This window comes from Alosa pseudoharengus, unplaced genomic scaffold (genome assembly GCF_046254945.1).
Source record: "Alosa pseudoharengus isolate Yale_2024_CS ecotype anadromous, Long Island Sound unplaced genomic scaffold, YU_APseudo_1.1 YU_APseudo_1.1_scf_9, whole genome shotgun sequence".
In the NCBI taxonomy this organism is placed as follows: Eukaryota; Metazoa; Chordata; class Actinopteri; order Clupeiformes; family Clupeidae; genus Alosa; species Alosa pseudoharengus.
Window position 1 is genome coordinate 6133485 of NW_027468881.1, and position 26330 is coordinate 6159814.

Here is a 26330-nt window from a genome sequence, read left to right on the forward strand (position 1 = left end):
GAGAAGCAGAGAGAAAGAGAGAGAGAGAGAAAAAAAGAGAGAGAAGCAGCTGGATCGAGAATGGGGGGAGAGTGAGGTGGTTTGGTAGCGAGTGGAGGGGGAGCGGAGTAGGCTAATAAACATTTATCCGTGATTCTTTAGAGACTTCAAACACATTGATTAAGTGCTCGCAGTGGAGGGCGATCAATTTCCTTTAAATCAACAGTGTCCTCTTCCGAGTGAGTGGTTGAAGCAGATGAGAGGACCAGTGTTGGGACTGTGGGTGGGGGTGTGGCACTTGTGGACTGGGGCTCGAGTAGGGTGGGGTAGTTGTGGGTGGGTGATGTCCAGGGGCCGTGGTGAGTTTAGACTGGCGGGCAACATGACAGTGGTGGGCACCTCTGTGGTTGGGCATTAGCAGTGTTGAGTTTTAGATAATTGCACGCAATCAGGGAGCGCCTGTCATCCGCTTCACTGGCACGGGCAGCTAATCATCTTTCCCTCTCTCTCTCTCTCTCTTTCCACATCTCTCTCTCTTCTCTTCATAGCTCTTTCTCTTACTCCATTCTCTCTTTAACTCTGTCTCTTCCTTTCTCTCTCTCTTTACATCTAACCCTATCTCTTCCTTTTTCTCTCTCTCTTTCTTCACATCTTACTCTTTCTTTCTCTCTTTTTTCCTCCCTTTTCTCCCTATTCACTCTCTCTCTCTTTCTACACATCTTACTCTTTCTCCCTCTCTTTTTTTCCTCCCTTTTCTCCCTATTCTCTCTCTCTCTCTCTTTCTTGGCTCCTGGCTAATTTCTCCCTCTGAAGCAGAGTGTGCTCAGTCTTTGTTTCCGGCCCAGCAACCTCAATGTGGCTCCAGCGCTGTCCCTTATCTTCTCTCCACTCCTTTCCTCTCCTCTCCTCCTTTCTCCTTCTCTCTTCTCATTTCCTTTTCTTCCCTCCTCTCCCTCTCCTCTCCTCTTCTCACGTCGCCTCTCTTCTTCGTTCTCCCCTCCTCTCCTCCCCTCCTCCTCTCCTCCCATCACATTAGGAAACGCACAGGCCCGTGTCCAATATCTCTCCTTTAATTAGTGGTCTCCTCTCCGAGATGCTGAGGCTGGAGAAGGATAGGAGTTTAAGGGGGAAGTGTGTGTGTGTGTGTGTGTGTGTGTGTGTGTGTGTGTGTGTAGGTCTGTGAGAGAGAGTGACAGATACAGAGAAAGAGGGAGAGAGAGCAAGAGTAAGTGTGTGTGTGTGTGATACTAATTAATAGGGTAATACTAGTATTACTAGGGTAATACTAATTAAGAATCATTTTCACAGAGTAGGTTCCCTTATTCCGCACTCGTCACATGCTAGTGCTAATGGCAGCTACGAGCTCTAATGGCGCTGGCGTCGTGGCCTGGAGCGTGTGTGCAATCGACAATTTCCGCTCGATGAAGAAGATGGAGCAAAAATTGTACCCGTGAGCTACAAAACTTACCCTGCCAAGTTCAGTCCCCTCATGTAGACGCTGGGGTTTCTGCACTGCACTTAATTAATCACTCTCAATCTATCGCTCTCTCTCTCTCTCTCTCTCTCTCTCTTACTGCCTCTCTCGATATTTCTCTTATTGCTTGTTCTCCTTCACCCTTATCTCTTTCCCTCTCTCTCTCTCTCTCTCTCTCCTCCCTTTTCTGTCACATACATGTGAAAAACATGAAAGTAGTGATGGAGGAGGTCAGGGATTCCTTAGTGGCTTGCTGTAGGAACATGCATCATCCCCACGCCACGGCCTCAGAGGAGACAAGCGAGCGCCATGGCAACATTTGTCACCATGTTCCGATGTTGCCGCGAGCTGAGGAGCGGATTACTTTCCCATATTTAATGGCCATAAGAATCCTCCATCTAATCCCAAATCATATTTGAAATGGTAGAACAGTTCCCGGTTTAAGTCTCTCCAGGTAGATGGTGGTAATTGGATGTCCTTTTGAACGTCCCCATTAGGCCCTAACAATCCCCAGTTCTCTTTCTCATACACACACACACACACACCCAGACAGACACACACACACATACAAGCACGCTCACGCAAGCTGTGACGGATTGCTCCATGCTTGTGTGCCGGATTCCTTATCACAGACAGTCCACTTGCATGTCTGTTGATGCCCAACTTCAGGAGGTTAGGAATGCATGGCACGCTCCTCTCTCTCTCCTCCTTTCTCTCTCCCTCTCTCTCTCCCTTTCCCCTCTGTCTCTCCTCTCCCTCTCTCCCAAAAAAAGCAATTACACCGTGCTTCCCTGGTACTATCGCGGGGCGGCCAGCTCGGCCGCTAGGTAATGAGGACATTAAATATGTGCGAACATGAGAGAGGGATCCAGTCATTTCTCTTCCGTTTCGCTCGTCTCTGGCTGACGATGATGAACACCTTTTCGCTATCCCTCCCTCCCTCAAAATAGAGTCCGCCATCCAAAAATGTCTCTCTCTCAATTTCTCTCTCTCTCTCTCTCACTCTGCCATCTTTCTTTTGTTTTTTCTCATTTCCCCCTTGTTCTTTAAATCTGTCTCCCCTGTTCTCTCTCTCACACATTCTCTCTCCTCCATTTCTCATTCTGATTCACTCATTCTTTCTTTCCATTTCTTTTACTCTCTCTCTCTCTCTCTCTCTCTCTCCCTCTCCTCCTTCAACCTTATTCCATCTCTTACATTGTCTGCCCTAATCTCCTGGCCCAGCAGGAAATGACTCTCAGGAGATGTTGATGTAAACAGACTTGTCTTCAGATTCATATTTATTTATTTATTTGTGTGTGTGTGTGTAGACAATTTTTAATTAGGCAGGTAGAGTGTACACATTGTCCTGTTGCATCAGCTCAGATGTGTCTGTTTGTGTATTGCGTGCAAACAGCAGTGAAGACAGAGCAAAGGCACACACACACACAGAGAGAGAGAGAGAGAGAAAAAAAAGGGAGTGAGAGAGTTTACATATAAACCTATCCTACTATAAATTCTCTCCTATTTGTTTATCTCACTAAACTCATTCCTTTTGCCTGTGCATAAACACAGGCAACTCTAATGGTTTGGTCCATTGTAATGCTACATACAACAGCTTTGTATGAGGCACCTCTATCCTCTGATAGTTACATTAATGCCCTTTCTGAACTCCAGAGCACCGAGAACAGAGTGCTTATTTAGGACTATGCTGAACTGACAGTACTGCCGAGTCGACACCAGGCCCATCATTTACCAAATGGACAGAAGCTTCTGGAGTGTTGGCTGTATATTTGGAGATCAATTTATTTGTGTCTGTGTGGTAACTTGCTTATAGCTCCTAGCAGTAGCTGTTGCAGCTGCAGCATCACTTCCTCTGATTTGCAGGCGTTTTGCACAAAGTCATACTTCTAACCAGTAAGCACAACACCAATATGACCTAGTATTGGCTGAAAGGGAGGGAGGGAAGGGACAGCAAGCTTGCATTTTCTGGAAAGTTCTTTGCCCTCTCAAATGCATCATGATGATGGATGAGGAACAGAAGTTTCTGACCTGCAGGAGATGGTCAGTCTAGGTCACAGTGGAGGAAGGGGATTTGAATCTCCCTCGCTCTCTCCCTCTCTTTCACTTCCTCTGCATGTCTTCTTCTACCAGCTGTTCCTTAACCTATACAATCAGTACATTATCACACACAGGTGTGAGCACACTGCTAAATCTTGGCTCCATTTCCAGTATCACTGTGGGGATGCCAACTTTGGTTCTTTCTCTCTCTGTGTCTCTCTCTCTGTCTCTGTCTGTTTCTCTCTCTCTATGTATGTGTGTGCGCGTGCACGCACGCGTGTGTCCATGCATGCGTTCAAGTGTGTGTGTGTGTGTGTGTGTGTGTTTGTGTACTTACTTATTCCCCAAGCTGCATAAACCATAGGCTGCAGTGTTTCTTGCCAAGACTAGCGTGATCTTTGCCTGCCAGCCCATCATGTCTCTCTCTATCTCTCTCTCTCTCTCTCTCTCTCTCTCTCTCTCTCTCTCTCTCTCTATCTCTCTCTCTATATATATATATATATCTATCTCGCTCTCACTCTCCTATTTCTGTCTTGATCCATATTTCCCCCCACCATTGAACCCTCGTTGTCTTCTCCACACCCCCCCCCCCACACACACACACACACACTACCCCTCCCCTGAGCTCCTTGTTCAAATCTCTCCATGGACGATCTCCAAAACTGCCAGGGAAATAAACCCGCCTGCCTCGCATTAATCCCCAAATCCTGCGATAGCTGCAGTAATGCAGGAAACCATCCCATATTTAAAACACCACTCAGTTCTCCCCCTCTGAGTCATACTGTCGATCTTACATATGGATCGACCAGATGGCATAGAGTACACCTTCACTTATAGTACATTCCCCCTGTGTGTGTGTGTGTGTGTGTGTGTGTGTGTGTGTGTTTAGTAACTTATTCAAGGTCAACAATCCTGCATGTTGTGCAAATGTCCTGTTATATTTCTATCCTTCTGTGCAACGCTGCTGCTGCCATGTTAAATGTCTTGGTTAAACGGTCTTCAGAGAATATGCAAATCCACATATGTAACGTCACACCAACTATTTAAATACACTTTTATTCCTCTATCTTCCTGTCCTCTCGCGGAGTGTGTCCGCTCATGAGTGTCCTTGCGGATCTGGTGGACAGATGGACAATCTCATGCGTCTATTATTTTTGTTTTATAATGTGTTTTTGGCTTAGGCCTCAGTAATGAAAACCCATCAGCCACAATAAAGGGAGGCCATAAAAATGCTCTGATTTAATCTCATGTAATTTTGGTGCTTTAGGAAGTGGAACAGCTCCTGGTGCCCCACTGTGTGTGTGTGTGTGTGTGTATGGGGTGTGTGTGTGTGTGTGTGTGTGTGTGTGTGTGTGTGTGTGTTTCTGTGAGGTGAAAGCTGCCTCTGCGATCTGTATTGCTGCCCTTTTGGCCTGCTTTTGTTGAAATCCACCCGGAGTGTACCTTATCTCAGATTAGAAGGGATTTGTTGTGTTCTCCAAGTGTGTGTGTGTGTGTGTGTGTGTGTGTGGTTGTTTGTACCTACGAAATGCATTTAATGTATTTGTTTATGTGTGTGTGTGTGTGTGAGAGTGTGTAAGAGAGATAGAGAAAGAAAGAGTGCTTGCTTGTGTATTTGTGTACACTCATTTGTCTCACTGTCATCGTCTGATACAGTATCAGGTATAATGTCTGGGCTTAGCTCAGTACATTTAGCATCAAATGTCCCCTGATGTGAGGAAGTGTACTTCAGATGCTTCTTAACAGATATGACTCAGAGGAGAAGGAGCTTAAATCCTGGACATCCCCTTAGAATGATGTGGAGCCAGGGGAAAACAATGGCCGACATACAGTATACACTGGACGAGTCCGTGAAGACGAAAGAGTGACAGGAACAAATACTTATAAGTAGTGACTTAGACAGGATTGAATGAGCCAGAGTGAATGAGCCTGACAATGTTTGCTCATTTGTTTGTCTCTGTTTATGTGTCTATGCATTTGTGTGTGTGTGTGTGTGTGTGTGTGTGTGTGTGTGTGTGTGTGTGTATTGTGTATTGTGTTCGCTAGGGAGCTTGCTCATCATATTACCCCCGGGGGGTGGGGTACATTTTTAGTCCATTTTCGGCCAATTTAGATATGCAACTACTCCACCATTGGGGTTACATAATCCTGCCTCGTTCAAAAGTAAGAATGTTCCTAATAAGAATACACTGAGGTCAGGGGAGGAGTTTTCAAACGTTGCTTATGTAATGAGGTTGAGATGAACAGTTGAACTCCTCACCTTGTGTGCATTAAATGCTGTGGCTCTTCCTGAGGCTACGCTAAGCTACCCTTAGAGATCTCTCACCTCTCCGAATGCAGATGTGTTCACTGGCCCGTGCTTGCTGTCAAGTCTGGCTGCGTATGTGAAGGTTTGTGTGTCTGCACATTAGGGCTGGGACAACGCGTCGAAGCAAAATATGAGCGTCGATTCGTCAAGCATAACGTGTGCTGCTAAATATTTTTAATTTTACACCTTCAGTGTTTGCCATACGTTGACTAATCTGTGGCTGGGCACCACGAAATCAAAACCGGCCACCACACATTGATGTTCTATGTTGTAGGCCTACTATTTAAATTAAAGATAAGAAAATAATTTCATTGAGCTGCACATTACTCACACAGCCTTTCCTCGCCCCGCCCGCTCTCTCTCGTAACGAGCCCGCTGCTCCTTCTCTGCATGTGCATTTAACAAAATATTCACGATTGTTGAAGGATAGTGGGCTAAATTGCTATTAAATCCGCTTAGCATCGTGACCATGCTGCGCAAATTTGTTCAAAACTGCTGCATTAAAGTTGAAGTAAACTCTGCTAAGGTCTTATCACAACATGGTACATTGAGGAGACTAAACTAAGTTAAGTTACAGTATGCAATCAAGCAATATCTCAAAGCTAACTTTAGAATACTGTTTGGATTTTAGTTTAGCATGCTTACTTGCAGCTACTTGTACTTTAGTTTAGCATGCTTACTTGCAGCTACTTGTATTCGTTACTCATGCAGGGCTCATTTTATTGACTCTGAATGTTTGCAAAATCCCGATGTAAATGGAAAAGTGTTTTCCAAGATTTAAAAGTGCTTGTCCAAAGAAGAAGTACGAACCGTTATTTGAACTAACTACGTTATGAATTGCATCCACACATCAGCAGCCTTTTAACTGTGTTAATGTTAATTGCAAGGATTCCCACATGAACGTCTTAAAATGACTGGCACTCAATTAGACATACATTACTGAACTTTATTGAATGCTACCTCTGACTAAGAATGCATTACTTTGCACTTGTATAGTCTTTTATTTTGGAATCTTAAGAGCAATAAACATATATTGCAATGTTAAAGAATTCATGTTTTTTCATTCAGATATGTAAATAAACATGTATAAGTTGCTATTAGTGAATTAATGGGGAGATGATCATTAATCGAATCGAATCGAAATCGAATCGGACTGAAAAAATGAATCGTTAGATTAATCGATGCAGTTTGTCCACACTCCGGAGCTGCCGGGAGTTAACTATTCTGGCCCATCCCTGTGTTAAAGTGCACAGATGAGCCTCCCAATCCGACATAGAGTACGAGTCCGGGAATTTAAGACCAAGACTCTGACATTAATAACAATCGTCCTTCCCTCTCGTAAGTAACGGCTTCGGCATCGGAGCACACAGCTGGCGGTCAGGCCCCAGCAGCTGCGCAGTCAGTATCCCGACTCCGGAGCCAGCAATTATGTCTGTTGCTGAACAAGGGATTACGGGATTGATCCAGATTGTTCTGCTATTGTCATAAGTCATGCAAACAGTCGTTAATCCTGTCACCGAGAGGCTGGATCCAACGGGCCGTCTCTCTCTCTCCCCGGGAGCCGCGGAGGTTAAGTGCAGCTCTCGCCCGCGGTTCGGGAGGAGGAGGTTGTGACGAGCTTCGTTAACCATACCGAGGGAGGCAAAGACAAAAGCAAAGTGTAAAATGTATGTGTTTACACACCCTCCTCTTGCGTTCTCAATGTGTGTGTGTGTGTGTTTGAGTGCTCAAGTAGCTGGCTGGGCACCCACTGGCTCTTTAGCGAGAGAGAGAGGAGTGACTGCGCGTGTGTGTGTGTGTCTGTGTGTGTGTGTGTGTGTGTGTGTGTGTGTGTGTGTGTGTGTGTGTGTGTGTGTGCCACTCTGTGTGCCTCTCTTTGTTTATGTGTTTATAGTATTTCATTATAGATCATTACATTATACAGCATTAGCTCAGGAGTGTGCAATGGGGTGGAGATAACAGCAAGAACAGGAGATTTAGGAGAAGGAGGATCATGGTGATGATAATGACGATGATGATGATGATGATGGTGATGATAATGATGATGATGAGGAGGAGGAACATCTAGTTACTCTCCTCACCTATGATGCACGTGGTCATCAGTCATCAGCTCTCTCTCTCTCTGTGTGACTCTTTAGCACTTCTGTGTTGATCACTGATCAACCTAGCCAATAGTTGGCATCAAAGTAGACAGAAATGGTAAAAGATGGTTTGGTGTGTGGTGTGTGTGTGTGTGTGTGTGTGTGTGTGTGTGTGTGTGTGTGTGTGTGTGTGTGTGTGTGCGTGCGTTTGTGTGTGTGTGTGTGTGCGTGTATGTGTTTCTTTGTGTGTACACATGGAATGCTATCTTGCTGGAACACCATCTTTCCATTGCACTCTGCACAATGTTTGTGTGTGTGTGTGTGTGTGTGTGTGTGTGAGTGTGAGCGTGCCTTCCATGATGTTCCCCTAAGCTTGGCGCTGCATGCGTGGCCTGTGCACATCGGAAGACACCCTGATTGTGATGTGATGACGAGGGCCTTTTGATGTCATGTGGCGGAGAAAAAACACAGAGGAGAGAAACCGATCAGGAAGGGAGCAGGAGAGAGATGGATAGATAGAGAGGGAGAGGGGGGTGGAGGGTGGGAAAGAGAGAGAGGGAGGAGAGAGGGAGGGAGAAAGAGAGTGAAAGAGAGAGAGAGACAGGGAGGGAGGGAGAGAGTGACAGAGAGAGAGCGACAGAGAGGGGGGGAAAGAGAGGAAAGGAGGGGATGAGAGAGAGAGAGCTTGTCTGCGCTGATGAGAGGGGAAAGCGGCTGAATTAGCGGGGCGCATTAATAGGAGGGTAAATGGTCGCTCACTGGCTAGAGTGTAATAGGAGGAATGAGTCCAGCCAAGTGGAAGAGAGAAAGAGGGAGTGAGGAAGTGTGTGTGTGTGTGTGTGTATGTGTGTGTGTCTGTCTGTGTGAAAGACAAAACAATAGTTAGAGAGAGATTAGAGTCAGGTTGTTCAGCATTGATTTGACACTGCCAAGAATCCTGTTCATACCAGACACTGTGTGTGTGTGTGTGTGTGTGTGTGTGTGTGTGTGTGTGTGTGTGTGTGTGTGTGTGTGTGTGTGTGTGTGTGGTTATTTGTTTGTACCCTGCAGAATGCATTCATTGTTTTGTGTGTGTGTGTGTGTGTGTGTGTCTGTGTGTCTGTAGCACACTTAAGTGTTTCAGGGACATACACATCCTACAAAGAAATTCAGACAAATCAGCTTCCCTCCTCCTCTCCCCTTCCCAGTCGTTATCCACAGCTTCGGTGCACATTGATAAAACCAGAGCTGTGCATAGTGCATTTGTGTGTGTGTGTGTGTGTGCAGGGGCAGTGTGCACCCCCCCCCCCCCCGCATAAAACAAATTCACTCGTGAACATTATTTGTCCGTTTTAGGTCCGTGCATTGGTCAGTCAGCAAAAAAGTAGCCTACATAGCATAACAACATCCACATACAATAATACAACGACAACGTCTACAATGACCTATTCATTTGGACAACTTGATACAGCCCTATACAGGCTAAAGTTACCTTTAGTTTTGTTCTAGCGTAACGTGACGTCTGGCTTTAGTGCAGTCTAACGTTCTGACAAGCACACCAATTGCCTACCTTGTTCTTGTCCATCTGGAATAACTCCTAGCTTTGCTGCCTCTATCCTTTCTGTTTTCGTTGTTTAAAACTTGTGATATCCATGATGAGTATTGAGTTAGTGAATTAGCTCAACATTGTGTGCTGATAACCATATATAGATAGCCGAGTAAAAGAAAACAACAAGTAGCCTATTGCGTGCCTGCGTGCGTATTCTCTCTCCTGCTCAAACAAAATGTGTGCACGTTAATTTTGATAACGTGTTCACTAACTTTACGTAATAGAAAATGGTAAATAGCCTGATGGCATGCAGCTAATGGGATACTGTGCATAGTTGGGAAGGTATGGTGGGCCAATTTGGTGTGAATACACACACACACAAGGGAAATTTTCTCTCGCTGTTGAGTAGCCTGATGGTACGCACAGTGCGTACGGACGTACACCTGCAGGCACGCCTGTGTGTGTGTGTATTTGGGTCCAGCTGCGAGGGAGCTAAAACAGATGCCGAATGGGGGAGGGGTGGGGGTTGCTGCTTTATCCCAGTTCTGGCTGCAGACCGGCTTCGTGCCGTGGGCTTCTACTCACACGGCTGGGAGCACGTCGCAGCAGCAGCCGATTTCCCAAAATATATTGGAGGTGTTTTACAACTTTAATGCTGCACAATGGAGCGGAAGTGATGAATTTTACATGTATGTCTATGGCCTCTCTTCTACATGACTGCCCTGTCAGAATGTCAGATCAGTGACTTAGCCATTAGCGTCCTGTATGGCAGGAGACGTCATGGCTGGAGTTCTGGAAAGAGGGAGAGAGAGAGAGAATGAGAAAGAGAATTAGAAAGAGAGTGAGTGAGAGAGAGAGAAAGAAAGAAGACAAAAAGAGTGAGACAGGGTACACAAAAAGTGAGCGCACGCCAGTCTGAACTCCCTATGCCACACTAGGCCAAACAAACACCCGTCGTAACTGCCGCCGTTAATGTAGAAAATTTTCCGGCATGATTTTACGCACAGCACTTATTGTTATGTGTTTGATAACATCCATCAAAGTTGCCTTTAAGCAGGCAATACAAAGCGGTAAAATTTACACCATGCACAAATCCTGGACCCTACCCCACAACATCTACTGTCGGCCTACAATACTCCATCAACAACGGAGTTCACGGATTACGAACGACTGCTGACAGAAGATGAATGAACAAACTTTAGGAAAGGCCTGGATACTAAACGATTAGCCTACAAGGAAAACAACAGTTTTTACTCACCGGAGATTTCAGGAAGTGGTCAAAGCTGTTCGCAATTCTCAACGGAGACTTCTTCAAAAACGGAATATACTTCACAATAGGCGTAGATGGGAGACAATTTGGACTACCATTGCTCAAGTACATAATTCGGATTTTAAGGACTTTGCCACTGGGTGATAACGTGCGATTAAAATCAAACCCTATTGTGGATCCAGTCGAATGGATTAAAAAAACATCTGCGGTACCTGCGGGAGGTGATCCAGCCAGCGATTGCTGCAGCCACGAGAGAACAACGCAGAAAACCCCAAAAGGTATAGGCCAAAACAAGCTAACCTACCTGTGGCAGGCGATTGACGTTATCCTAAATGACTGCATGTTTCCAATGCCACCGTCAGACCCTGGTGACACTGAGCAAGTGTATAATTACTATCGGAAAAAATGCCAGTCTGATCCATCTACTCTTTCGCCTGAATTACCCCCCTGGAATGATGACTTAGACATCACAATGACTGAGTCACCGCCATGTACATCAGCATTTACAATAGAGGACATTGAAAAAGTAATTGTAAATCTGCCTAATAACAAAGCAAGTGGATCAGATGGTGTCACTTCTGAGACTCTCAAGGCCAGTAGGCAGATGTCTTGCCACATACTGAAAAGCATATTTAACACCTGTCTGCTCAATGGTAAAGTCCCTAGTTCATGGAAGAGCGCACTCATTCACAGAATACCTAAAAAGGACAATGTACCAGAAGACCCCTCAACATGGAGAGACATCTCTCTATTGCCATCTGTATACAAAGTTTTCATGAAATGCATGCTTTTAAGAATACTGTCATGGCTGGTTGATACTGGAATTCTGTCCAACAAAGAAAAAGCCTACATTGACCGTCAAGGCATGAATGAGCATGTTTTTTGCTTAAAGACTGCCATTGACAATTTCAAGCATGAATCTGCTAAACTATACATTGTCTTTCTTGACTTCAGAGATGCCTTCGGCACTTTGCCTTACAAAGTCATGATTGATGCATTGGAAGAGATACAGCTTCCTAAAATCTATATGGATATAATAAAAGATGTATATAGTGATTCCATCCTACAAGTAATCTGTGGAAAAGACCTCACCAGACCAATACCACTTGAAGTAGGAATTAAAACTGGCTGTCCATGGAGTGCTGTAAATTTCATTATTGCATTAAATACATGGCTAAAATGGCTCTGTGCACATGCCCTGTCCCAAGTCCTGTCACCTAACCCAGTCCAGGGCTATGCTGATGTGGCCATCACATCCCAAGATGAAGGAGTGATTAACAACATGCTGTCATGCACTGAAAGATTCCTTTCATGGTCTGGCCTATAAGTAAAGCAGTTTTTTACGAGAGGAGAAGTGGTGGCAAAAACTGACCAGCCCCCCTCTTTTCACATCGTAGACCAGCCAATCAAAGTGTACTCCAGACACGAGACCTATAACTACCTGGGCCACAAATTTAACATCGCTGGAGAATGGAATCAACAAGTGAATGACATGGCACATCAGTTTATGACCAGACTGGATCTCTTCGACGCAGCACCTCTGCATGTAACTTTTAAACTACAAGCAATACGAGACATAGCCTTTTCTAAAATTCAACATCTTTTTGCAAATGTCCATATGCCACAGAAAGTACTGTGTGAAATGGACAACAAAACTGTAAATATGGTTAGGAAATGGCTGTGTCTTAATACACATTCCATCAGATGTTTTATCTTCCAGAAAAAACAGGACGGGGGGCTTGGAGTTCCAAACTGCATGTGGGAGTATACCGCCACAAGACAGTCTCACCTCACCAGTATGCTGAATTGTGAGGACACCAGCGTGAGGCAAATGGCCAGAGCATCCTTAATGCTGGATTTTAAGAGACGGAAAGTGCTACATGCATGCAGTGGGGAAGACAACTTCCTGGGCTTTAAAAGAAAGCCCAACGGAAAGCTTGATGGACGAGCACAGGGTTTTGGAGTGTCATCTGACTGGCCAGACCTAAATGACTTATGCCAGAGAACAGGCACTGAATTGAAGTGGACTTCCCATCTCCAACCTGTAGAGGTCTCTGATACAGTTGTTGAGGATCCATCTGTTGTTGTGGAAGCCAGGCTGCACCATAACAGCATTGTTCATCTGCTCCAGCCTAGAACATCCAGGGAGACTCTCCTGTCTATTCTTAGAGCCCAAAATATGGAGTACTGGTCCAGTCTAAAACTATAGGGAAAGTTGGCCAAACTGCCCTTTGCGGACCACTCTGCATCACACACCATCTATAGCAATGCCAACATCAGTGAGAATATCCTTATTTTCTGTATAAAAGCACGTCTACAGGTTCTTCCCACCAAATACAACCTTTCACTGTGGTTTTCTTCCATCCATTCACCCCTCTGCATGCTGCATGACCCCCCTCAACACCTGGAGTCAGTAGCCCACATTATGAACAGTTGCACATCACTTAAAGGACTGTATATTGCCAGACACAACAGACTTGTGGATCTCATTGCTGCTCAGATTCCCTGTGTGGATGTTGAAAAGCTCTATAAACACACTACTGTACAGTCTGATTGGTTTAACTCACCTGCAAACACTTTTGTAGGAATACCAAATAGGCCTACACCAGATATTGTTGTCATATCTCAGCATTCAAGAACAGTTAAGCTATTTGAAGTAGCATGTGCATTTGTTCTGTTTATGGAGGACTCTTACCTTTCGAAGACTGTAAAATATCAATCATTAATATCTACCATTGAAAACCTTGGCTACAGATGCCAGCTTATTGTGCTGGTGTTTGGTAGTCTAGGGCATGTACACAGGCTGGTGACCCAGGGACTTTGTATTGGGGGGCTATTGAAAACAAGAGCCAAACAGTTGTACTGCTCAGTACTGCTCAATTTCAGCCATTATAGGAAGCATGTTTATTTGGAAAAGGAGATGTTTTCTGTACCCTTGAGATTGTATTGTCATACATAACAATGTGCTGATATGGTTTAACCTGTTTGATCATTCAAAACATTTGATTCTGTTGGATTCTCTGGTTGTTGTTTTAGTTCTAATGTCTGTATTGAAGATGGTCAATAAAGCTTGACAGCTGGATCAGGATCGGCGATTAGATGATGATTTATTGTAGATGGTACAACAATGAATAACAGAACACAGGCTAAGTCTCAAACAGTAAAACTGTGCAGAGTCTAACAGTTGTGGTTGTTATTAGAAGCGGCTGCTGAGCCTTCCGACAGAAGATGCTCCTTGGTCGCTTCCTCGATCCGTCTCCGAGTCAAAACCTAAGACAAAGCCTGTTATACTAAAACATACAAACGTCAATCATGCCAACGTGGCAGGTGCCAACCAGTGTACACAACCCGGCCCTGGCCAGATGGAAATACTAGTGAAAATACTAATGAAAATTTACTTGTAATGTGGAATTGAATTAAGTATCTAAAATGTGTGTGTGTGTGTGTGTGTGTGTGTAGGCATAATGTTATTGTAGCCTTTTTTATTTTCTCAGTTTATTGATGAATTGTTTTTTATGCCTTGACAACAAAGGATGCTTAGACATACTGTACGTAGCCATGCTTAGCAATGCGAAGGAAGCAGCTTTGGATATGCATTTTGGGTTGAGAGAGAGAGAGAGAGAGAGAGAGAGAGAGAGAGAGATGGAGAGAAAGGGATGGAGAGATGGAGGGGGTGATCAGGGCTGGAGGTAGGACATTCAGCCACATCAAGCCCATTTCAGCCACATCAAGGCAGAGCTATGACACATGGGGAATTCTACTGAGGGAAATCATCAAAGAGCAGCCTGACTGAGAGGGACAGTGTAAACAAGAGACACATGGACATGCAGTGAAAGACAACAGAGAGAGAGAGAGAGAGAGAGAGAGAGAGAGAGAGAGAGATGTGTATTCTGAGAGAGAGAGAGAGATGTGTATTCTGAGAGAGAGAGAGAGAAAGAGGAATGAACAGACAGAGGTGGAGGTAGATAGAAAAACAGAGAGAGGGGGTGGCAGAAATAGACAAACACAGAGAGAGATGGAGAGAGATGGAGGGAGGGAGAGAGGGAGAGATGGAGAGAGGGAGGGAGAGAGAGAGAGATGGAGAGAGGGAGAGAGGGAGGGAGGGAGGGAGGGAGGGAGAGAACAACAGATCCCGGCTTGACTGTGTTTACAGGGAACATTTGGCCCTGGCAGACACGGCCCCGGGGGAGGCCTGCTTTGATTTCGCCGTCACTCCTCTCTCTCGCTAAAGAGCCAGTGGGTGCCCAGCCAGCTACCTGGGCACTCAAACACACACACACACACACACACACTCACTCACGGCTGGGACACCCAAACACACACACACACACACACACACACACTCAGACAAACACACATGGGGTTGGTAATTGGCGTAGCTGTTAGGCAGAGGCTGGGGGGAAGAGAAAGAGAGGGAGAGACAGCTTATGATTAGAGAGAGAGAGATGGAGAGAGAGAGAGAGAGAGCAGGAATATAGGTTTAACAACATTTAATGAATCAGTCATCAAGCCCTGGCCAAAACTGTGAGTGCAGGAAAAAAAGAGGGTGAGGAAGAGTGAAGGAGTGTAAACAGAAAGAGTGAGAGAGCGCACAAGAGAGGGATAGAGAGATAGAGAGATGGAGAGAGAGAGAGGAGTTAATAACATGACAGTAACAGCAGAGGAAGTATGAAGCACTGAGCAGCAGGACAACAGCAGTCTGAGGGGGAGGATGGGGATGAAGAGAGAGAGAGTGTGAGAGAGAGAGAGAGGAGGAAGAAAGAAAGAGAGTGAAGGGAGAGCATCGTCATGCTGAGATAGGAGAGGAAGCCCCAGTGGCAAGGCTGAGTTTGTCTCCCTCCAAGTGAGCCTGTCAAAAGTTCTCCTTTCCCAAACTATCCCCCCCTCCTCTCCTCTCCCACTCTCTCCTCTAGTGCTCACACTATACTACTCCGGAATAAATAACAGACATACTTGTTCACAGGACATTTTCCCTCCCATTTTCTCATCGGAATGAAGGAGTTCAAGAGCATCAGTCATGGCAGTGCCTCTCTTTTTTTGGGTGATGCATTTGTTTAGCTGTGGCACAGCGTCAGCATGATCCACGAGCATTGGGAAGCCTATAGAGAGATGCTCTCCCACTCTTTTATAGCCATGCACACACATTCAGCTCCATGCATTACACACTCTTCCACTCTCTCATGCACTAAAGCACCTGAGCAAGTGAACTCGGACAGCATTTCACAGGAAGGTGAGGAAGAAAGGGAAAGGTGTTTGGGCTGTTTGTCACTGAGGTGCGAACTGCAGCCTCACCTCTATTGCGACAGCGGTCTAACACTGATTGCTCTTGTGATCTTCACAGTGGTGGTGGCAGAGGTGCCAAGGCAGTGTGTGTGTGTGTGTGTGTGTTTTTTGTGGAAGGTTGTGTTTGTGTGTGTGTGTTAGTGTGTGTGGTTGTATGTTTGTGTGGGTGGTTGCAGGGTGTGTGTGTGTTTACGACATCAGTATGTGATGTTGGTACCCTCTTTGTTTGTGTGTGTGTGTGTGCGTGTGTGTTTCTGTGTGTGTGTGTGTGTGTTTCTGTGTGTGTGTGTGTGTTTCTGTGTGTGTGTGTGTGTGTGTGTGAGGAGTGGATGTGGGTGTATAGGCCACTGCCAGATGAGCACGCAATCAGAGAGCTGGCAACTTCATTCATGGAACCACCCGCTGACCCCAGCAGTCAGTCCCAGAGCACCACACACACGCATACACACACACGCACACACACACACACACACGCACGCACGCACACACATGCACATACTACACGCATACACACGCAATACACACACTCACACACACACACACACACCAGTGTTTCCCATACATTGACTTATTTGTGTTTGCCCACCACAATATCAACTTTGACCACCACACAATGATTTTCCAGGTTGTACTAAATTGTGCTTAAATCTGGTTAGCATCATAAGGCATAAAAAAATTTTTTCTTGGGTTCCGGTTTCCGACCGACACTGTCAATTTACGTGCGACCCAAAACATTTTTTTTTGAGCTTGGGGAAGAAAATTAACACTAAATAGTCTAGGCTACATTAAATAAATTCACAAATAAAAGGCGAACTATAATTACATTAATTACCCCTTGCATTATGTATAGGGATGAGCATATTCTCTCTTTTAAAATAGCTAACAAAGTAGCCTAGTGCACAGCTGTTCACGGAGACGATTGTTTTCGTCACTTACCAAGGCACTCGCAATTTTGTCCAAACACCGCAACTTTTTCGCAAATTTTACCAATCATCGAGTTTCCCCGTGAAATTTCACCTACCACAAAGCATTTACACAAATAAAGTAGGCCTACTTTGATTTTCTGTAATCCTTACTGTTTACCTTTACTTATCCTTTTTAATAAGCATCAAGATGATCAGTGGTATTTTGGTCTTACTAACCTTAATTGCCCTAAATAAAATTAAAAAAAAACTATTTTTGCAATATTCACTTCCTCCCGCAATTTCTCTGCAAGAAACAGCTAAAAACACTGCAACTTCCATCACAATTTTTTAGAAAAGCGAAATCAGGCATTTTAGGTCGCAACAATCACAGAAAATCCTCGCGAAATCCTGGAGGGACTGATTTCCTACCTATCCCTTACTGCCACTGGGGAAAAAAAATAAATAATAATTACCGACCCATGGCCTCAACTGACAACCAACAGGAACCAAACCTTTTTTTTTATGCCCAACCACTGTGCTAATTGTTAAAAACAGTTGTATTCAAGTTAATTCTGCAAACCAACCACCACAAATGGAATTCAATTCTGTGGAAAACACTGCACACACACACCACTACAACTGACTGAGCAGTCTCTCTCACTCAATCACTTTGTCATTCTTTATCCCTTTCTCTCTCAATATTTCTCTCTCTCTTTCTCTGTCTCTTACCCTCTTTCACTCTGCTCAGTTCTCTCTCTCTGTTTTTATATCTCCCACTCTCTGCTTTTGTCCTTCTCTTTCGTTCTCTCTCTCTCTCCATGCTTCTCACTCTCTCCATCTGTCTATGATTTTGTTGAACTCTCTCTCTCCCTCCCTCCACTCTTCCTATCTCTCTCTCTCTCCACTCTTCCTATCTCTCTCTCTCTCCCTCCCTCCACTCTTCCCATCTCTCTCTCTCACTCTCCCTCTCTCTCTCTCTCTCTCTCTCCCTCTCTCTCTCCTTCATTGTTTTCCATAATCATTCCGTCCTTCAGTCTGTCACCTGTTCTTTTTTCCGTTTGTTTTACATAATGTCAATTTTTCAAAAATGTGTTTTGGCAAAGCGTCAAACACATGTCTGCTTACCAGTGATTATGGAACTAAAGAGGGTGGGACACGCAAACACAGACAGACAAACATCTGCTAACACACGCCGTCGCTGATTTAGAGATTGAATGAGACATTACTAAAGGCCTGTCGTGTGTGTGTGTGTGTGTGTGTGTGTGTGTGTGTGATGCTGACCTAACAAATTGAAAAGTGTCAGGACAATGGCTGGGTTGCAGGATACAGCCACCTACACACACAAAGCACACTCATGTGTGCACTCACCCTCAAAACTATTCTGTGATAGACACATGTGCGTGTTCTAAACGTACACACACGCAAGAGCACTCGATACACACATAGCATCCCAGCACACACACACACACATTAACCTACTCTGACCCCGCACTGACATACATTCAGGGTGTCCATAAATGCACATTTTCGCCCGTTTGGTCAGACAGAAAACAAGCCCTTGGTGCAGTCGTTCACACCTACTGGATCATGAGTATTCATACGGTCACTGCTTCTCAACATCCAATAAAGTATTGAATGGCATCGCGACATGCCCCCAAGGCTTTTATTGATCTGTAGAGCTAGGCTTCCAAATCCAGCTCTGACTCTGTGTGTGTGTGTGTGTGTGTGTGTGTGTGGGAGTAAGCAGATGTCCTGGAAATAAGACTCAAAGCAGCACACCCATCAGTTGCTGTGACTGATATTATGAGTTCTTCTTTAGCTTTTACCCCTCTCTTCAGTTTTGCTCTTTTGGACTGAACTGAATATTGGTCACTGTGTTGGACTGTTGCATTCTTGCAGATCAGGTCGGACAATGTCAACCAGTGCCTGACTGTGAGAGAGTTGGACTGTATTTACCGGTGTTCCACTGTTTTAACGGGAAGAGCTGCACTGTGTTAACCTCAGTTGGACTGTGTTAATGAAGAGAGCTGCATTGTGTTAACCTCAGTTGGACTGTGTTAATGAAGAGAGCTGCATTGTGTTAACCTCAGTTGGACTGTGTTAATGAAGAGAGCTGCATTGTGTTAACCTCAGTGCCACTGTGTTAACAGAGAGAGCTGCACTGTGTTAACTTCGGTTGGACTGTGTTAATGGAGAGAGCTGCATTGTGTTAACCTCAGTGTGACTGTGTTAATGGAGAGAGCTGCATTGTGTTAACCTCAGTGTGACTGTGTTAATGGAGAGAGCTGCCTTGTGTTAACTTTGGTTGGACTGTGTTTTAATGGAGTGAGCTGCACTGTGTTAACTTCGGTTGGACTGTGTTAACGGAGTGAGCTGCCTAGTGCTGGCTTGGTGGACTGTGTTAACGGAGTGAGCTGCCTAGTGCTGGCTTGGTGGACTGTGTTAACGGAGTGAGCTGCCTAGTGCTGGCTTGGTGGACTGTGTTAACGGAGTGAGCTGCCGCTTGGTCCACTGGTGCACTGTGAGGAATGTTGGCCCTGCTCTGGGGCGAAGGTCCCCTGAGGAGACAGCGTGCTTTGGGCCCCGCAGCTCTGGCCCCGGCCCCGGCCCCCGCTCCTGTCCCTCCTCCTGTCCCGGCTTACCGGGCCGCCCTGCACAGCCTGGTGGAAGGTACTACTCTTTCAGCACAGACTATTCACAAAGTCAAATGTAAAGATGTTGTTTTAGTGTTTAGAGTGATTAGAGACTGTGTTTAGGGCAGTAGTACTATTCTTTCAGTACAGTGTCTTCTCAAAGTCAAATGGGAAACTGTGTTCAGAGACAGTGTTGCCAAAGCTAGTATTTGGTATTTGGTGACAGTAAAAAACATAATTAGAAAATAATAGGTGCAGCAGTATTTACAACAATAGCCGTTATACTCAGTGTAATGTGACGGTCACAAACATAATGAGGATACAGTGGCTGTAGTTTACAGGGCCAGTAGCGTCATTAGTTTGCGGAAATTGTCTTTATTGTCCAGGGTGGGTTTGAAGGTGTTGGCAGTCTCATTCATTTGAGGTTAGCATTAAGATCATTTGTGTCTTTGTACTATAGTTGTCTCTACTGAGCAAGCTCCGGCTGATACTAGGATCTCTCATAATTAACGTCAGCGCTTCCCTCGTTAGGGCCTAATGGCGTCCATACTTCACTGAGATAAGATTGGTCTTGACGTCGGTCTCGCCCTTTTTATAATTACTTTGGCAGAACAGGAGCAGGATGGGGGAGAGAATGGTGGTTTAACTACAGACATGTTCCGCTTTTGTGACTGGGTGGTTTGGAGATGTATTAGACAAAAAAGCAGGGTGTGTTTAATTATAGAAATCAGAGAGTGTGTGTGTGTGTGTGTGTGTGTGTGTGTGTGTGTCTGTGTGAGAGAGAGAGAGAGTGTGAGAGAGAGAAACCGAGAGAGAGACAGACAGACAGAGACAGAGAAAATCTAATGTTTTATTATGGAGAACTTTGGATCCATGTGAACACTTTGTTGTCGGAGAACAAACTGGGTTAGAACGCAATCACAGCTAAGTTTGTTCAGAAGAACGCAGATCCTTTTAGATGTCGCTCTTTTCAGTGATGGAAAGAAAGAACAAACAGACATTAAAAATGTACAAAGACAATCGTGTCTGAGCAAGGACTGTGTGTGATTAAGTTTGCTTTGATTATTTAATTTTTTTCTCAGGCTTGTGAACCACATCTCAAAGGAGCTGCAGACTCTCGGGGGGAATTAAAACAAACTTTTAAAACAATTAAGGAAGTTAAATATTCATGTGTTTTCATGACACGCATTAAGTGACTTCTGCAGAGAAAGCAGGAGGAGCTGAGAGAGAGAGAGAGAGAGAGAAACAGAAGGGAGAGAGTAAAAGAGACAGAGCAGAGGGAAGGAGAGAGAGAATTTAGCTTGACTATGAAGGAGAGAAAGAAATAGAATGAGAGCGAAAACATAAGGATCCAAGAGAGAGAATGCTGGTAGACGAAAAATAGAAAGAATGAGATGGAGAGAGAGAGAGAGAGACAGAGAGAGAGGTGAACAATCTCATGATCTGGCAGACATGTAGCGATGGAGAGTGAAGTCTACAGTGTTAAATAATTCAGACATCGCAGGGTAGATCTCCACAGCCATCCATACACAGACCTTTATCCAGATCATCCCCTCACACACACACACACACACACACACACACGCACACACACCCTGTCCTTTCCTCTTCTCCCCATTGGAGCCATGTCCTGCTTGCCTGTTTTCCCTTGTCTGTCTGCTGTTACAGTATGCAAGGCCAGACCCTTACACAACTTACTCCATCTGCACACACACAAACATACACACACACACACACAAGGCCAGACCCTTACACAACTTACTCCATCTGCCCTTGTGCTGGCAACGTGACCTCTCCACCCCCCCCAACCCCCCCCCCCCCCCCCCCCCGTGGGCAGATCTGAAGTTTACAGCGAGGGGATCGAACGGAGGGAACGTTGGCTTCATCCATCCCTCCACATCCGAGCTGCCGTCAGCAATCCTGCTTTTGGAATGCTTAAGGTTGCTGGCGTGGCTTTCTGCTTGGCAACTCAAAAGTAAAGTCAAAGGGAAATGTATGCGGGACTTTCCAGGGCTCCTTAAACGGCAAATGAATGAGCTCAGTATGGTGGGATGGTATTAACCATATATATGCTTGTGCATTCTCACTGTACCGTACCATGACATATATTGTATCATATATGTGACGTAACCTAACACAATTTAACATATCACAACACTTTTAATCGCAACTCATTGCATCATGTCATGTTGTTGTGTCATATCATTTCATATCATGAAATATATCATGTTAATCTGTCAAAAGCCAGAGTGATCTCCATACCTGGCTGCCAGCTCCACACATTAAAGAGTGAGGTGAGGTGATCCCATACCTGGCTGCCAGCTCCACACATTAAAGAGTGAGGTGAGGTGATCCCATACCTGGCTGCCAGCTCCACACATTAAAGAGTGAGGTGAGGTGATCTCCATACCTGGCTGCCAGCTCCACACATTAAAGAGTGAGGTGAGGTGATCTCCATACCTGGCTGCCAGCTCCACACATTAAAGAGTGAGGTGAGGTGATCTCCATACCTGGCTGCCAGCTCCACACATTAAAGAGTGAGGTGAGGTGATCCCATACCTGGCTGCCAGCTCCACACATTAAAGAGTGAGGTGAGGTGATCCCATACCTGGCTGCCAGCTCCACACATTAAAGAGTGAGGTGAGGTGATCTCCATACCTGGCTGCCAGCTCCACACATTAAAGAGTGAGGTGAGGTGATCGATCTCCATACCTGGCTGCCAGCTCCACACATTAAAGAGTGAGGTGAGGTGATCTCCATACCTGGCTGCCAGCTCCACACATTAAAGAGTGAGGTGAGGTGATCTCCATACCTGGCTGCCAGCTCCACACATTAAAGAGTGAGGTGAGGTGATCCCATACTGGCTGTGTCTGCAGGAGATGGGCAAGAACTGGCATCACTGTTCACAGGAATGCTAAACTTTACAGCAGTCCCAGAAAGACAGATCCAGATACCATGAAGAAGCTTCCCCTGTTCAGATTCATCAGGTTCCTGTTGTCTTTATCAGTGGGGTGTTGCCTGGTTGTGTGGTGGCTCAAGAGTAGCAGTCAGCTATTAGATAAACATGGATTTCAGAGGATAGCCTGTGGATATGCTATCATGAGCTGGCATGCTTGATCCACAGGATAGTGGGGGAATAATGGATTTGGGTATGAGTGTGTGCAGTCGTGTGTGTGTCTGTCAGCCCAGTAGTGTGTGTGTGTGTGTTGTACTAGCAGTGTTTGTGGCAGTGAGGTTAGTGTGCACATGCATACACCACCACCATGAACCATGTATGTATAAACACACACACACATTCAAAGCAATTTTGTAGTTTGCTGTCGTGCGGTTACATGACTTTGAGATGAACATCGCTGCAACTGTCACTGCGGTCCCCCAAGGGATTGGTGATAAGCTCCCCCATCACTCTCACTCTCTCTCTCTCTATCTCTCTCTCTCTCTCCCTCCCCTCTCCATCTCTCTCTCTCTCCTCTCTGCCTCTCTATTGTAAGCGTTGCTCCCAGGCGGGCCCGAATTATCAGCTGTCAGCGAGATTTAATCTCCCCATGGCACACCGCCTCGCCACGGGCGCATAACGCCACGGAGCACCACACGGGATTGGAGGAGGCACGCCCTCCGTACCCCCCCCCCCCCATGCACGCTTGACCCCCCCTCACTTTATGTGACCCAGAGATCTGACACGTTGTGACACAGTAGCCTGACCCTTGTACACTGAGCTGTGTAACAGCCCAACGCTGAGGCGAATGCACTGTCAGTGATTGAATGCGTGTTTGAGTGTGTGAGTGTGTGAGTGTGCCCGAGTGTGAATATGTCTGGATGCACACGCGCGAGTGGCTATATGCATGTGTGTGAGGTGAATTTGTGTTCTGTGGATCAGTGGGAGTGTTTTGAATGGATGTACTGTACGTGGCTGAGCATTGTTAAGAGCAACTATGCTTACATGCAAGTGTGTGGATGGAGGGAATACTGAAGTATTACAGGACTAATCACACACACACACACACACACATACACACAAAATTACATAATAATAAATGCACACACACACAAACATGCAGTGCGTGGTCATCAGATTATACGCCCATCTTTGACATTTGTATGTGTGTGTGTGTGTGTGTGTGTGTGTGTGTGTGTGTGTGTCTCTCTCTCTCTGGTGCGTCCCTTTATGTCAGAACAGGTCAGTGGGAATTGCAGAGGTCAATCAACACAGTGACAGCACACACCACACACACACACACACACACACACAGAGCTGAGAAGGCCACTCAATTGTGTGTTATCAGCCCCTGCTGGCCCGATCGATAGCATGCTCTGGAAGTGACATTGCAGCGCTGCATGGGGCCCTTGGCCCCTTCAAACAGCTGCTGTGCTGCTCAGGTGGAAATGACTTTCTCCTCTCTACCACGCACGCACGCACGCACGCACGCACGCACACGCACACGCACACACACACACTCCAGTCCTCCTCGGAGGGTCAGCAGGGGCGGGATTGCTGTCGATGTGCGGTGACACGGGCTTAAATATCTCTCTGGGCTGAGGACAGGCTGCCTGTGCCAGGGCTTGGTCCTTGTCATCCCTCTCTTTGGATCTCCTTCTTCAAGGACTACACGCCTGCCATCTCCCCGATTCTCTGGGATAAAGAGCCAGGCTGCCGCAAAGACCTGCTGTTTTTTCCCATGTAACTGTAGCTGTGGATATGACTTCTGAGCCATTCACATTAATGTGGCTGATGGTGAAAGTTATTGGAAGAGGTTAGTGCACTGTGTCTAATAAGCTTAGCGGAACTACAGTCATATACATAGATATATGAGAAAGTATTTAAGTATTCTACACAAAAGGCACAAAAATGGCAGTTAGGGATCTTGGCCCAGGTAGATTGAAATGTAAGCGAGTGCTGGAAAAACAAAAATGCCAAGGTCGAAAAGAGGTCACTGTGATGTTTTTATCCCCTCAAAGTTTATTCAAGTGTTTTCCTAGCACGCCTTAGCTGTTTTCCCAGCAGACTGTCAGGGCCAGAATAATTTCACGCTTCATTCTTCGGGTTTAAGATAGGTCTCACAGGATCCCCTACACTTCTACTCTGCAACGTGAGCTCGGACAAACTCAGCGGGACCGAGCTCAGGTTGGCTCGGCTGAGATGCCGAGAGGTGACTCCCAGCTTCATAGTACACGCCCCCAATTCGCTACGGTGTTTAGGGCTTTTATTTTTGGTCGGGCAGATCAAGACAGTGAAATCTGTGAGGGATGAATTTAAGGCCAGTGTCAGATTAGCCAAGAATGCTGAGGCCCTATTAGGGTCTGTCCCTTTCAATGCCTGAAAGCAATCCTTTTTTTAAGTGCAGACTGTGAAATATTTATTGCAAGTATTTAAAATTCCCCACCAGTGCTTCGCTTGCCTTAAGATGTATTACAGGTTTACAAAGTTTCTGTTTTGCTAAAGCTTCATTTTTGTTTTCCTGAGACATACTTTTGTGTTGAATCAGCTATGGAGAAGTGGAGAGGGGAGCGTTTGAAGGCAATGGAAGCTTCTACATTAATGCATCCAGCGAACCAAACGACAGCAGCGCACTCTAAGAGGACTGAACACATATCCCAAATTTCCAGGGATGTCTTCCCGTGGAATTTAGCTCGGGGCGACCTGGCAACCCATTTCACAGCCGCTAATTAAATTTGTTGTGTGACGACACACAGCCTGGCAGCGACCGCCACGTGAAGAATTTAAGAATTTCCGACCTCAGACCTGTGGCTTTGGGTGGGGGAGGGGTGGCTTTGTGTGCAGCAGCATGGTAGCGTCTTAACGAAGGCCATCAATTTTGTGCGAGAGGGTGACATTTTTTCCTTCAAGCTTGGCTGCCTTTACCCTTGGCTCAGCTGCGCGTCCAGCTTCCCTCACAGCCCAGCGCTGGGCAGGGCAGGCGGACGGACTGCAGTCCAGGAGCTCTGGTGTTTGGCTTGCATTACATGCATCTAAGCAGTTTAGTTCTCAGCTTCAGCTATCAAAGGGCCACATAAATCCCCTCCATTCACTGTAATTCAAAAGGAGCGTCTTTACCTTCCCCCACGCCTTCCCTTTCCCCCCATCCTTCACCTCCACGCCATTCTCCTCTCTTTTTTAACGGCTTCTTCTCTGACCCCCTTTTCACTCTGTTCCCCTCCCCTCCTCTCAGCTCTCCATGCTGTTTTATGTGCTCTCCTTCTCCCCTCTCTTTCTCCTCTCCTCTCATCTTTCCTCTCCTCCTCCCCTCCCTTTCTCCTCTCTCCTCCTCCCCTCACGTTCTCCTCTCTCTTCTCCTCTCCTCCTCCCTTTCTTCTCTCCTCTCCTTTCCTCATCTCTTCCCTTTCTCCTCTCCTCTGTCATCTCCATGGTGCTCCTGTTCTGCTCTCCAGCCCTCACTCCTATTGTCATGTCATTTCCCACTGAGCTGTGATTGTTTATCATTTGTTTTGTTTTGTTTTGTTTTTGTTTTTTGTTTACGTGCAGCTGTTCATTTCCTTTCTGGTTAGGGATTTTAGCAGGGGGTCAGGATTTAAAGGGTTAGCTTCAGCCAGTTAGCATGGCATTTGGCCGCCGACATTTTTGAAAACATGGCGTTACATGGTTGCAACTTCCGGCACCAGTTTACACACGCTGATTGGTAGATGACAGCTCATGCACGAGTTTAGTGTTGGGCACGAGCGTCCTCGCGCGTCCATGTTGGTTTGGATTTCTGGAAGACGACAAATAAAACAACTAACTACTTGGATTAAGCTACTGATATTTGACTTAATGTCTACATGGTTTAATCTGTATTATACCGGACTTTGTCGTTAATAAAAGAAAAATGTAAAT

General features: G+C 45.8%; 1 protein-coding gene across 1 annotated transcript in view; it reads left to right on the top strand.

The window, feature by feature from the left end:
* Positions 1-19396: 19396 nt before the first annotated feature.
* LOC143114935 (sterile alpha motif domain-containing protein 10-like) overlaps positions 19397-26330 on the top strand; it is a 57508-nt gene continuing 50574 nt past the window's right edge. The window contains exon 1 of the mRNA XM_076276775.1: positions 19397-19538. Within this exon, the coding sequence (XP_076132890.1) occupies positions 19397-19538 (142 nt within the window). The remainder of the gene's footprint in view (positions 19539-26330) is intronic.